The sequence below is a fragment of the Nannospalax galili genome, unplaced genomic scaffold, assembly GCF_000622305.1.
Source record: "Nannospalax galili isolate Female #2095 unplaced genomic scaffold, S.galili_v1.0 scaffold104, whole genome shotgun sequence".
Taxonomy (NCBI): Eukaryota; Metazoa; Chordata; class Mammalia; order Rodentia; family Spalacidae; genus Nannospalax; species Nannospalax galili.
Window position 1 is genome coordinate 3,032,693 of NW_008353596.1, and position 13,007 is coordinate 3,045,699.

At 43.5% G+C, this 13,007-nt stretch overlaps 1 protein-coding gene across 1 annotated transcript in view; it reads left to right on the forward strand.

The window, feature by feature from the left end:
• Positions 1–957: 957 nt before the first annotated feature.
• The window catches only part of Atp6v0e1 (ATPase H+ transporting V0 subunit e1), a 30,244-nt gene continuing 18,194 nt past the window's right edge, over positions 958–13,007 (forward strand). Inside the window, exons 1-2 of the mRNA XM_008850772.3 lie at positions 958–1,122; positions 5,967–6,014. Coding sequence (XP_008848994.1) covers positions 1,019–1,122; positions 5,967–6,014 — 152 coding nt within the window. The 5' untranslated portion in view covers positions 958–1,018. The remainder of the gene's footprint in view (positions 1,123–5,966; positions 6,015–13,007) is intronic.

A 13,007-nucleotide genomic window follows, 5' to 3' on the forward strand; every position in this document is an offset into this window, starting at 1 on the left:
AGTCAGACCCTACCTCAAAAAACAACAAAACTAAGAAAGGAAGAAAGAAAAGAATTTTAAAAAAAAGAAAAAAAAAAAGAATTCTTCCCAGCACTTGGGAAGTAGAGGCAGGCGGATCTCTGTGAGTTCAAGGCCAGCCTGGTCTACAAAGTGCGTTCCAGGCCAGCTGGGGCTACAGGGAGACCCTGTCTCAAAACAGATTTTAAAAAAGAAATAATTATTTTCCTCTTTTCTTCCTATAACCATCTAGCATACTATAATTTACATATGACAATTCTGGCAAACATTCAAAACTCTTTATATTTCTGGCTAATCCCGTCTCTTGAAGCTTGACTGGAAACAGGCAGGTGTGCAAAGCAGAGCCTGGCGATCTTCTGCTGTCACTCTGTACTGTGGCCTATTTGCAGGTGCATCTCCTCCCCAGAATGTGACTTCTCTGAGGGGTGTCTGGTATACTTCTGTAACCCCAGAACCTGGCACGGTGCACAACACGTACTGTAGAGCCAACAGTCAACAGCCATGGTCTTGAAAATCGAGTCATCAGAGGCTTTCCACTCATTATGTGACTGTGGCTAAGATCCATACCCTCCTCTCTGGGCCTCAGTTTCTTCAGTTGTATCAGGGATAACAATTCCGAGCAGCTCATGGACTATATAGATGAATTTCCGGAAAGCTGAGAGCCTGGCACAGGAATCCACTAACAGTAATTTACTACTGTTAATAGCTCTTTACGTCTGCGCATTAAGATGCAGATAAAGCTGTAAAGAACACTTCGCATAAATGGGCTTAAATTCTTACCAGAAACCTTGAGCCCCAGGTGAACTGGCTCTTCACCTCTCAGAGGACCCATGCCCAAGCACCAAAAAGCCACAGCCCTGAGACAGACTAGGTGAGGGCGGAGTCAGGCTGGAGAGTCACGCGGGGCGCAGGGGGCGGGGCTTTGCGCGCGCAGGTCACGTGGCCCGGTGTTGACACTTCCGGGTGTGTCCTGAGAGAGGCGGCGAACACGGCCACCGGCATGGCGTACCACGGCCTCACCGTGCCTCTGATCGTGATGAGCGTGTTCTGGGGCTTCGTGGGTCTCCTCGTGCCCTGGTTCATCCCTAAGGGTCCTAATCGGGGGTAAGTGAGCCGGGCCGCCTCGGGGAGGACGGCACGGGGAGGATCACGGTGCCGGGAGGACCACGGTGCGGGGAGGATCAGAGGGGATGATCGCGCGGGGATGATCACGTTGGGGAGGACCGCTCGGGGAGGATCAGAGGAGAGTATCACAGGCCGCGGCCGATCCCGGGAGCCCGTCAGTGTTCCCGTCGCGAGCGTGGGTCACCTCTGGCGTACCGTTCCGGAAATGAGTTTTTGGGACTGCTTTTTGTGATGGTGGACCTGCGTGGGGAGGGTGCAGCGGGAGGAGTGCACCACGACTCAGAAGTTAGGGTGCATCCGGAGCCGCTCTCCCGCTGCGCACTGGAGGCTGCGATTGCCCAAACTTCAGAGAAAAGGTCGGAGGAGCCCGAAATCCTCTCCGCCCCTTGCGTTGTCGCAGTGGCGAACCCAAACAGCTTTCTAGAGTGTTGAGCTCAGCCCTTGCATCTAGTGGGCCCAGCCCGGGAGTGGGTGAGGGCCTGATCTGAACGAGTTAATCACCCGGAGCCCAGGGTTTTGTTTAGAAACCCCTGCGTCATACCTTTCCCGGAGCGCGCTCCTGCCCTTGCCTGTAAACAAGTAATTTGCAGTGGTTGGCTAAGAAAGATTTCTTTTCCCCCTCCCCTGGTCCAAGATTTTGTTAGATGCAGCTCTCTTTGTTTTGGAAGTCAACTTTTATATTGCTGTGTAAAACAGATCTTTTCAGAGGAACCTTGAAACGTCCTCTTTATAGTTCCTCTTTTGATTTTTATTCTATCATGTGAAGGTGACACTTGTTCTGAATTCACAGCTTGTCAGAAAGCTGACTCTTGCTTTGATGTTGGACACTAATTAAGTGGCTGCATAGTGCTGGTCCCATTGCACTTGAATACAAAGTAGACAGTGTCCGTGGTGGGAATTCTGATTAAAGGAAATGTTACTCTATTTTGTGATGTTAGCCCCTTTTGCTGTATTTTATAAATGACTTGATAAAATAAATATTCTTTCTGTTAGCCTGAAAATGACCCACTTTTTAAAAAAGGGAGTGGGCTGGTTATGGTGACACTTGCTTTAATCCCAGCACTTGGAAGGCAGAGGCAGGTGGATCTCTGTGAGATCGAGGTCATCCTGGTCTATAGAACGAGTGCCACGCCAACTGGGCTATGGGAGACCCTGTCTCAAAAAGACCAAATAAATAAATAAGGGAATGGTAGGTGAATTTCTATCATGTGTAAGCACCACCTCCCCATAACAGTTATCCAGGGTCATATATCCAGTTTATAGCAGTTGATGTAGTGTCAGAATTCCAGGGTTATTAAAACAATTTGTATTAACCCAACTTACTTAGATTTTTTTTCTCCTCCTGGAGTTAAAGACACAAAGTGCCTCAGTTGTGTTCCTCCCTACCTTGTCTCAGTCCACCACTGTCGGCCTTTTCCCTTCATCCCCATAAAAAAGCCTTTGTTAATGTACTGACATCACCAACCACTTCTTTAAGACTCTGCTTTCCCCATCTGTGGGGTCTGGTGCCATTCCTGTTAAGTGCAGTAAGGAAGGAACTCTGGCTGTTTGTATTCAGGTTCTAGCCCCAGTGTAATGATTCTGGTATTGGACCTGCACTGACACATTATCTGGGTCCCACGCACAACACTGCAATCCTTGTGTTTCCTGCTCTTGGCTGGATTGAGCAGGTCTTGAAATGGTGCCTCCTAGGAGTTACAGGGTTACATTTTGAGAAACTGCTCCAAGGTGGATGATCTCTGTGACCTTGGAAAGATTTAGTTAGCCTTTCCATGTTTTAATTTCCTTATTGTGAAATGGAAATGTTAGGGCTAATGAAGTCTAGTTTCCTTTCCTCCAGAAAAAGTTGCAAACAAACAAAAAAATTGAAATATATGAAAGACCTGAACTGCTTCATGAACTATGTTGAAGGTTTTTTCTTTGTGTGTGTGGGCAGGGGACTGAAGGAGAGTGCTGGGAATTGAACTAGAGCCTCCTACTTTCTAGGCAAGTGCTCTACCACTAAGCTGTATCCCCAGTCACTATGCTTTATACAGGAAAGCATTTCTGATTTGAGGGCTTAAGAAATGTTTATTTAGGGGGCTGGATAAAACGCCCAGAGGTAAAGAGTACTGGCTGTTCTTCCAGAGGACCAGCATTCAGTTCCCAGCACCCACATGGCAGCTAACAATCATTCTTAATTGCAGTTCCAGGGGATCTGACGTCCTCTTCTGGCCTCTGCAGGCATTGCATGCATGTGGTACACCTACCTTGACGCAGGCAAAACGCTCACATGTGTAAAATAAAAATAAATAAAATATACTTAAAATATCTGAAACATAATTTTTATTAAGGAACTAAGTAAAGGAATAGGTAAGGGGGGGCGCAAGGCAAAGAGGCCTTTGGCTTTGCATCCTTTCCTGAGAGACCCCTGCACAACTGCAGTGGGAAATTGGGTTATCAGGACCAATGGTGCCCCTTCTGGATGTGCTGGAGGAAGCAAGCCTTGCTCTTCTTCAGGTCCTTCTTGCAACTGGATAGGGATGGGACAAAATTCCAGCCTGTGTCTGAGGCTACTTTTCCTGATCATTCCTATCTTTAGACTTCCCTCTTTTCTCTAGGAATCTGCAGTTTCTCTAAAAGCTTCAAGCTTTTTCACAGTGGCCTCCTTACCAGGTGTGGAGGAGTGAACAGGAAAGACCTAGGGATTAGTGTCCCCATAGTTCAGTCAATTCCAAATCTTCATCAACATTTTCAAACATTCAGAATGTAGAAAGTCAACACCAAAGGCTGTCCAAATGGCTCAGTGGGTAAAGGCACTTGCCACCATGCCTGACCACCTAAGTTCAATTCCCCAGGACCCACATGGTGGATGGAGAAAAATGATTCCCAGGAGTTGGTCCTCTGATCTCCCTTAGTATGCCCCCCCCCCACACATAAATGCAATTTTATTTTATTTTTGGTTTGGGGAGACAGGGTCTCACTATGGTAGTCCTGGTTGTCTTGCAACTTATGTAGATCAGGCTAGCCTTGAACTCATAGAGATCTGCCTGCCTCTGCTTCCAGAGCACTGGGACTAGACATGTACTATCCCACCTGGCAGTAAATGTAATTTTTAAAGTCATGCACTTAGACCATATGCCATAATAGATTCATATATTTGTTTTAAGAATGCATGTGAGTGTGTATGTATGTATAAAAATTTTCTGAGATACTTGAAAATAAACTGCAGTCACTGTGACTCTTTGTTCTTACATCCTGAAGTGTGCAACTCCTAAGAAGCAGTTGTTTTAAGGAGCAAGGTTTCATGTAAGAACACCAATATCCAGCAGGTAATACAAAGGCACCTCAGTTGTTTCAGTGTTCTGAGGTATCTTTTGGGGAAAAGGAAAGACAGGGAAGGGATTCTAAGCTGGGGCTCAAGTACAGGAGATGAACAGTAACTTGGAACTGAGACTCATGAACATATGTTTTGGGGATAATAAGATACCTGCCTTCAGGAATAAAGGGTTGAGAGGAAGAAGTCGGGGGTTGGCCTTCCTTCCTGCCTTCTCTCTGTTCATTTGCCCATCTCTTTGTAGCCCAGGCTGACTTCAAACTTGCCATCCCCCTGCCTTGGCCTCCTGAGTGCTAGGATTACAGACATGCGCCACCACAGTCGGCTGTCGGGGAGTGGGGGGCTTTGGTTACAAGTGATTTTACAGGGCTTCACTTTGTGCAACTGTTAAGCTTTATAACACAAATCCTCACAGATACTTCTTTGCCTTTAACCTACATCTAGAGTCTGACCAACACTTGTTACTTGAGTTGCTGCCAGCCTTTTCTACTTAGATTACTAATCCCCCCCCCCCCCACAAACATAATTGTTTGGCCTACCTTTTCTCTTGTTTCTCTTCCCCCAGCCTATTTCAATCTAGTTGAGAGAGCTTGGTAGAAGTTAAGCCGGATTTCACCAGTTCTCTTCATCAGATCTCTCCAGATACCCTCTGTTTGGGGCAGAGGCCTTGCATAGACTGTGTGCTACATCTTTGCCCTCATATCCTGCCAGGTTCTTCTTGCTTGTTCTTCAGCCACCCAGGCCTCCTTCCTCTGAACCCCAGATCTCCTCTCAGCTCACGTCTGTGCTTGCTGTTTCCCCTGCTGCAAATCCTCACTTACGTGCTCTGGGTCTGCACTCAGACTCCATCTCTTTTTTTTTTTTTTTTTCTCTTTTTGACACAAGGTCTTCTTGTAGCCCCAGCAGGCCTAGAACTTACCATGTAGCCTCGATTTCACAGAGTGCTGCCTCTGCCTCTCCGAAGTACTGGGATTAAAGGTGTGTGCCACCATGGTCAGCAAGCATAGTTTTATTATACTGTTAATTCATTGCTGAGAATACTGTTAAGTAAAGTAGTTGCTGTCAAAACTAATTGTCATTATACATTTTTCCATTTCAGATCCCAGCTGTGGCATTAACACCTGCCTTTAGACACAGTTGTTTAATTAAGAACTTAAACTTGTGGGTGTGGAGGCACATACATGTCTTTAGTCCTGGGAGGCAGAGGCAGGTGAATCTCTGTGAGTTCAAGGCCACCCTGGTCTACATAGTGAGCTCCAGGCCAGCTAGGGCTATAAGGAGACCTTGTCTCAAAAAGAACCACAAAAAAACCAAAAAACTTAATCTTGTACCAAGTACATTCTAGAGGGACCACAGTGTGCTGGATGTTTGGGCCATGTAGGTCGGGTGTCTTGGTGTGCAGTCCATGGCAGTTTGGGAGCACAGAGAGGGATGTAAGCCATCTTGCAAGGTCTGTATGCACAGTGCATTAGTATCTAATGATGTTTGCTTTTTTGTTTGTTTTTAGAGTTATTATCACCATGCTGGTGACTTGTTCGGTTTGCTGCTATCTCTTGTAAGTATCTTGTCTATTGTAAGTAGTTTTTTTCTTAAAAGCAGTTATTCTCAATGTTCATAACGTTAATTTACACATTTGTGTCGTTGGATCTTATAGTAGTGTGATATTTATAAACAGTGTATGCTCCAAAGCCTCCTGTCCCTCAGGTGTTGCCTGTGCATTCCTTTCTCCAGTCGCCTTGCCTGACTCAGGACTGGAGAGCCAGGATGGCTCTGCTGGACAGTCAGGGCGTGGTGCTGGGGAAGGGAGGGGGTGGTGTTAAGCAGTACTGCGGGGAGGTGTGGAGGGTTTGGATAGGCAGAGGCTGATCCAAAGGAAAGGAAGCAGCAACTTGTACGGTGACTGAGAAAATAGTTTTGATTTTTTTTAGTTGTAAACTACTTCGGAGGGGAGCATGAACATCTTTTAACACTTTGAATGAATTTAGAGTTTTATAAAATAGGCTTTGTTTTTTACACACTTGTGGGATTTTGTTTTCTGAAGGAGTGCCCTGCCATGTGCTACAGGCACTGTTAGAATGGCAGAGTCAGCCCATGTCTGGGTACCTATGTCAAGGCTGTAGCTTGAAGGGTGTTGAAGGGTGTCAGGATATCCCGAGGCAATCACTTGATTTTTTTTTAAAAAGTTTTTTTTTTTTCTAATGTAAAAAAAAAATACTGTATGCTCAGCATTTTACATTTTCAGGAGAGAATACAAATACAAATACAAATGTAGTTTAATTGGCACACATGGAAAGCTTATAATTAGCTGGAAATTACAATTATACTATATTTTACTATTGTGACGCATCTAGGTCTACTCATTCCACTAACATATCTCACAAGAAAGTAATAATGCCTTTTTTTTCTTTTAACTTTTTGAGGCATGGTATTAGGACTGAACCCTGGGCCTTGCACACACTGAGCCCTCCATCCCCAAATAAAGTCATTCTTAAGACTTTGATCTGATGACTAGAAGCGGACCTAGAACTACAATTAATTAAAGGATAGTTTTTAAAACTTCATTATAAGTTGTATCAAGGTCTGAATGAGTATATGAACTATTGACTGAAAACTGATTGGGGGTATGTAAGGAAACTGTTTTTCCTCAGCACGTGTACTTGGGATGCTGTTTATCATGGTGAATATAGAAATAACAGTGTTGCACTGAGCTGTGTTGAAGACGTTTCCCACGTGTGTCCGTACTCTCCTCTCCTGAAGAATGCAGAGTAAGCCAAATCCCAGAGCAAAGAAGCAAACCCAAGTCTTAATCAGTTCTCAGAGTGAATAAACTATTTCAGAGTTCTCAAGGCCATAGACTGCTACTGTAAATTCAGGCATAAAGCACACACCGTAAACTTACTGTTTCGGGAATTACTTTGTTGTTGGTTTTTGGTTTTGGTTGGCATTTTGTTTTTGTTTGCTGTTTTGTTTTTTAGAGACAATGTCTCACTATGTAGACCAGGCTGGCCTGGAACTCTGTCTGCCTTTGCCTTCCAAGTGCTGGAATTAAAGGTTTGCACCATGCTTTTATTTTAAAAGACAAGACCTCGGGGTTGGGGATTTAGCTCAGTGGTAGAGTGCTTGCCTAACAAGCGCAAGGCCCTGGGTTCAGTCCTCAGCTCTGAAAAAAAAAAAAAGACAAAATAACAACAACAACAAAAAAGACCAAAAAGACAAGACCTCACATTGTAGCCTGGGTAGTCTGGAACCTGTGAGTCTAGGTTGGCCTCACATTCACAGCAATCCTCCTGCCTCAGCCTCCCTCTGATGCTTAGTTTTGTCCTTGATTTAATCTAGAATCACCTGGGAAGTAAGTCCTAATGAGGAATTGTTTAGATCAGGTTGACCTGTTGGTAGGCCTGTGAGAGATTTTCTTAAATGTTGAGGCGAGAAGATCCACCCTGAATGTGAGCAGCACTATTCTCTGTTCTGGATCATAGAAGAGTGTGGGGAGCGAGCTGAGTAGTAAGCATGCATGTACCTCTCTCTGTTCTTGACTGTGGCTGTGGCTAGCTGCTTTAAGCCCCTGCTGCCTTGACTTAACCCACAGTGACCAACCATAACCTGGAACTGTGAGCTAAAATAAACTCTTTCTCCCCTAAGTTGCTTTTTTCAGGGTGTTTTATCACAGCAACAGAAATGAAAGTAAGATGCTCCCAAATGCTGGGATTACAGGTATGAACCACCGCGTCCAGCTAGAGTGTAGAACATGTGATTCTCTTTTCTTACTGAGTTTTCTTCCTGAGACTTCAGTGACATGGAAACAAAGGTGTTGGCTGCAGTATTGTTTAGTGCACCCATGAGCAGGATCAGCGATTCCATTCCTTTCTGAGATGAAAAGCCAGCACTGTCTGTGCCTCTGAATCCAGGAATGTCCAGTATCCTGGGGCTTCTGCACAGAGGTTTTTGAACAAAGTTTGTGAAAGTTTCCAGTTCTTAACATAGAACAAAGTCCATCCTGTCAGAGTTCATGACCCTGAGTCTTGGCTTTGTGATGACTCAGTTATTTCTAAGTTTGACTTCAGGTTTCCAGGTTAAGTTGTAATACATTTTATAAGTCGTTCTATATAACAATGGCGATGTTTGCGTCAACACTAAGGCTCCAATGTGGGCCTTGCTCAAATTTATTTGGTTCATCTGTTTTTTTTCTTCTGGCTAGATAGTGAAAGGGGCTGTTTCAGATAATGGCCTCGTTTCTAGAGTGGAAGTCTGACAAGGACCATGTGGCTGGAATTCTTATACTTGGATGAATTAGATCCAAAGAGTACAGAGCAAATTCATGTGTCATCAAAAATTCATATTTTTAATCAGGATGATAGTGTACTGGCCCACAGAAATCTGAGCAGAGGAGCTCTTTATCAGTCTGGGTGCCAAGGAGTGGACCTGTGATTGAGGAGGCCTTTGGTTTTGGTTGCCTGACCTTTGCAGGGTGAGCAGTATACTTGGTGATGATATCTTAAAAAGGAAGAAATTACTGCATAGGAGTGACTTGAAAGCAAATAAATGGACCAAATTTTGTGACTTTCTGGTTTTCCATCATCTTTGAAAGGTGATATTTTCATATTTTCTTCAAAATAAACAAAAGTCCTTTCCAACCAATCTCATATCTTTACTTTTTCATGTTTTTTTTCTTTTTAAATTAACAATTAAAAAAAATTTTTTAGTAACTACGTGATTAGAAGAAGCATTTCACTACAGCTTTAACATATTCAGTGACACACTCCAGAGCAAGTGTACATCTCTTTCACAAGTGGCTGTAAGTTTCTAGGTTCACAGTTCACATAATACAGTTATACAATATTGAACTCAGTATAAGGCCTGTAAGACATAAAATTGAATGAGTTTTTAACCTTTAAAAAAGATCTCTATTTCATTTTAGAATATATTGTCCCTTGTAGAAAGACTCATTGTTTTTGCTACTAACACTGAGATGTTGGCACATGCATCTCTAATCTGTATGTATCTGATTATTTGAGACAGGATCTTCCTGTAGCCCAGATATCATAGAACTTGCTGTGCAGACCAGGCTGGCCTCAATCTCACAGAGCTCCATTTGGCTCTGCTTCCTGAGTGCTGGGATCAAAGGTATGCACTACCACACAAGGTCTTACATTTTCCTTTGAAGTGTACGTTGAATAATTGGATTTGTTTGGAGATTGTTTTGCATTGAGTCCTAATAACTCAGCTGACTACAGTCTGTGGAGCCTTTGGCTCTTGCTGTCTATACTTTTTCCCATTTCTGTGTTTGTCCCCAAGTCAATGTTAATGCTGGCTGGATTGGTGCAGTCATTGGCGTATTGGTGCAGGTAGCTAGTGGTGTTCCTTACAGTAGATGCTTCTCAGATCATTTTAGGGGAGCTGAGAGCATTGACTATGAAGCCACTTTTTTTATTTCTTTCTTTGAAATCTAGTAATATATCCTGTTTAGCAAGAACTCTACATGCACTTCAGACCCCAAATATTCCATGTATCCTATTCCACAGAGGAATGGGATTTAGTAGTAAGTTAAGAATTCAAAAGAAAACTTCGCTGTTATTTGCCAGTATGTTTTCTTGGCAATGATGCTCCATTGGAAGTACGGGACACCCAGATTAACTTCACATTCCTAAACAAAGCCAGGTCTTGAAATGCCTTCCAATACTTTCAGGTTGCTGTCTGTTTAGGCTTTTTTCCCTTCATTTCCCTTGCTAGTTTGTCCAATTTAAGGTTGATTCTTGGGATCAGAACTTGCTGGAAAAAATCAGATTATCTTCTAGAATAACCCTGTTTATTAAACATATAATTCGATTAATTAATCATCCTACACTCTGGGCCTGAACTACACCTTAGCCCCCTTAAGTTATTGCTTTTTTTAAACTTTGGGCTTACCTACAACTTACTGTGTAGACAAGGATGACCTTGAACTCCTGATCGTCCTACCTCTGCTACCCAGGTCCTGGGATGACAATGCCCACTGAAGCCAGAAGAGGGTGTCAGATTCCTTGGAACTAGAGTAACAGACAGTGCTCTTAACGACTGAGCTATCTCTCCAGCCCCATCCTCAGGTTAACTACTGAATTATGGTAGAGCTTTCCTAGAGTCACAAAATTGTTGTACTGTAAAGGTATAGTTGCTTCTTGGAAAATGTACTATCTTTGGCACTTGACTTATTGACATCTTGACAACAGTGTTATAGGAGGACTGACTAGGAATCAGGAGGCCTGAGTTCTAGGCTGAATTTGTATGATATATGTGAAAAGTTAAAACAGTAATAAAAATGGAAGTAGTATAAATATTTTAATTCAAAGAACTGTGTATTTGTTTTTTTTTAATATTTTATTTTTTATTTTATGCGTATGATACATTGCCTGCATGTAAGTGCACCCATGTTGTGAAATGCCCACAGAAGAGAGAAGAGGGCATCAGATCCTCTGGAACTGGGGTTACAGTCGGTTGTTAGCCACCATGTAGGTGCTAGGAACTGAACCAGGGTCCTCTGCAAGAGCAGCCAGCATTCTTAACCGCTGAGCCATCTCTCCAGCCCCAGAACTGTGTATTTGTAAGCACAGATTGTATATAGGGTTGTGGTAGCATGTGTTTTGTTTTTGTTTTGTTTTTGACTAGACATTGCAATTCTCTGTCTTAGCCTCAATGTGCTGAAATTATAGGTGCGCCATCACATCATAACATGTATTTTATCCTACCTTATTGTATTTATTTATTTAGATTAGAACTTGCTCTGTAGCCCAGGCAGGCCTCAAAAGCACAATCTTCCTTTCTTAGCCTCTCTGTGTTGGGGTTTATGAGTGTATGGGTGTGTACCACTGTATACTCATTTATTTTTAGCATGTATTTTGCTGGGGCTTATTCCTTCCTAGGAATAAGTCAACATTTATTTATTTAGTATCTATTATGTAGCAGACTGAGGTTCTGGGCACTACATACATAGCAGTGTGAACAGAACACACAGCCCTTTGCCTCTTAATCAAGAGAAACAGTCAAATAAATTAAGAGCCCACTGGGCAGGTTGGCACATACCTGTAGTCTCAGCATTTAGGAGGTGAATGCCAGAGGATCAGAAGTTCAGGGTCATCCTTGGATACATGGTGAGTTTGAAGCCAATCTGGGCTATATGAAACTCTGTCTTTTTTTTTTTTAATTTTTTAAATTTTGTGTATATGAGTGTATTGCCTGTATGTATGTATGTATGTATGTATGTATGTATGTATGTATGTAACTGCACCCATGCCATGCAATACCCACAGAGGTCAGAAGATGGTATTGGAGCCCCTAGAACTGGAGTTCTGGACAGTTGTTAGTCACCATGTGGGTGCTGGGATTTGAACCTGGATCTTCTGCAAGAACAGCCAGTATTCTTAACCACTGAGCCATCTCTCCAGCCCTAGAAACCCTGTCTTTTTTTTTTTTTTTTTTCCTTAAATCTTTTTTAGACAGGGTCTCCCTGCAGCCCCAGCTGGCCTGGAACTCACTATGAAGACCAGGCTGGCCACGATCTCACAGAGATCCACCTACCTCTGCCTCCCAAGTGCTGGGACTAAGAAACTCTGCCTTAAAAAGCCAAAAATTGGGTTGAGGAGATGACTCTGAATAAAGTGCTTGCTATGTAAGCATGCGAACCTGAGTTCAGGGCCCTATAACCCCAACACTGGAAGATGGGGGGATTGAGATAGGCAGATCCTGGGGATTCACTGGCCTCCCAGTCTAGTGAGAGACCCTGTCTCAAAAAGTTAAGGTGGAGAAGCCATCAAGGAAGACATCTGGCATCGACATCAACCTCTGGCCTACACACACACACACACACACACACACACATGAAATAAAAATAGAGAGCTGGAGAGGGCTACTCCCTCTACTCACCCTGTTCCAGGCTTCTCATCCACAATACCTCTCCAGTTGTAATCCTTTGCTTATCCTTATACAGTTTAATGCTGCCCAGCACACAGGGACCAGCGCAGCTCATGGGAATACCTCACTTGTGCAGAAATTCACACATTCACAGCTGAGCCTTCCTCTCTGGCGCTGTGGGTCTTGGCTCTAGAGCCAATTTAGGTACAGGATGTGAGTCCCCAGGGCCCTGTGTACTCTGCTTTGGTTTCCAGCCAAGTGGCCAAGTACTTGCTAGTGCTTCAGGGATGCTTCTTGGTGGAACAGATTCCTTTTTTTTTTGACATTTTGGGAGTTATATTTTAATTTTTTAGAGGCAGGGTCTTGCTGTGTAGGCCAGACTGACCTCACACCGCTAGGCTCAAGCAGATCTCCTTTCCTGCCTCTTGAACAGCTGGATATCCAGGTGGGTGGCCACACTTCTCTAACCAGCAACACTTTGGTTTCAGTTTTAGTTGTTTTTAGACAGGGTCTCTTGTGTCCCAGGCTGGCCACCAACTCCACAGGGGAGGATCACCTTGAATTTCTTTTTTATTTTAATTTTTAAAATTTACTTTCATTTTATATATGAGTGTTATGCCTGCATGTATGTAAATACAACTATCTTGGGGCAATGTCCACAGAG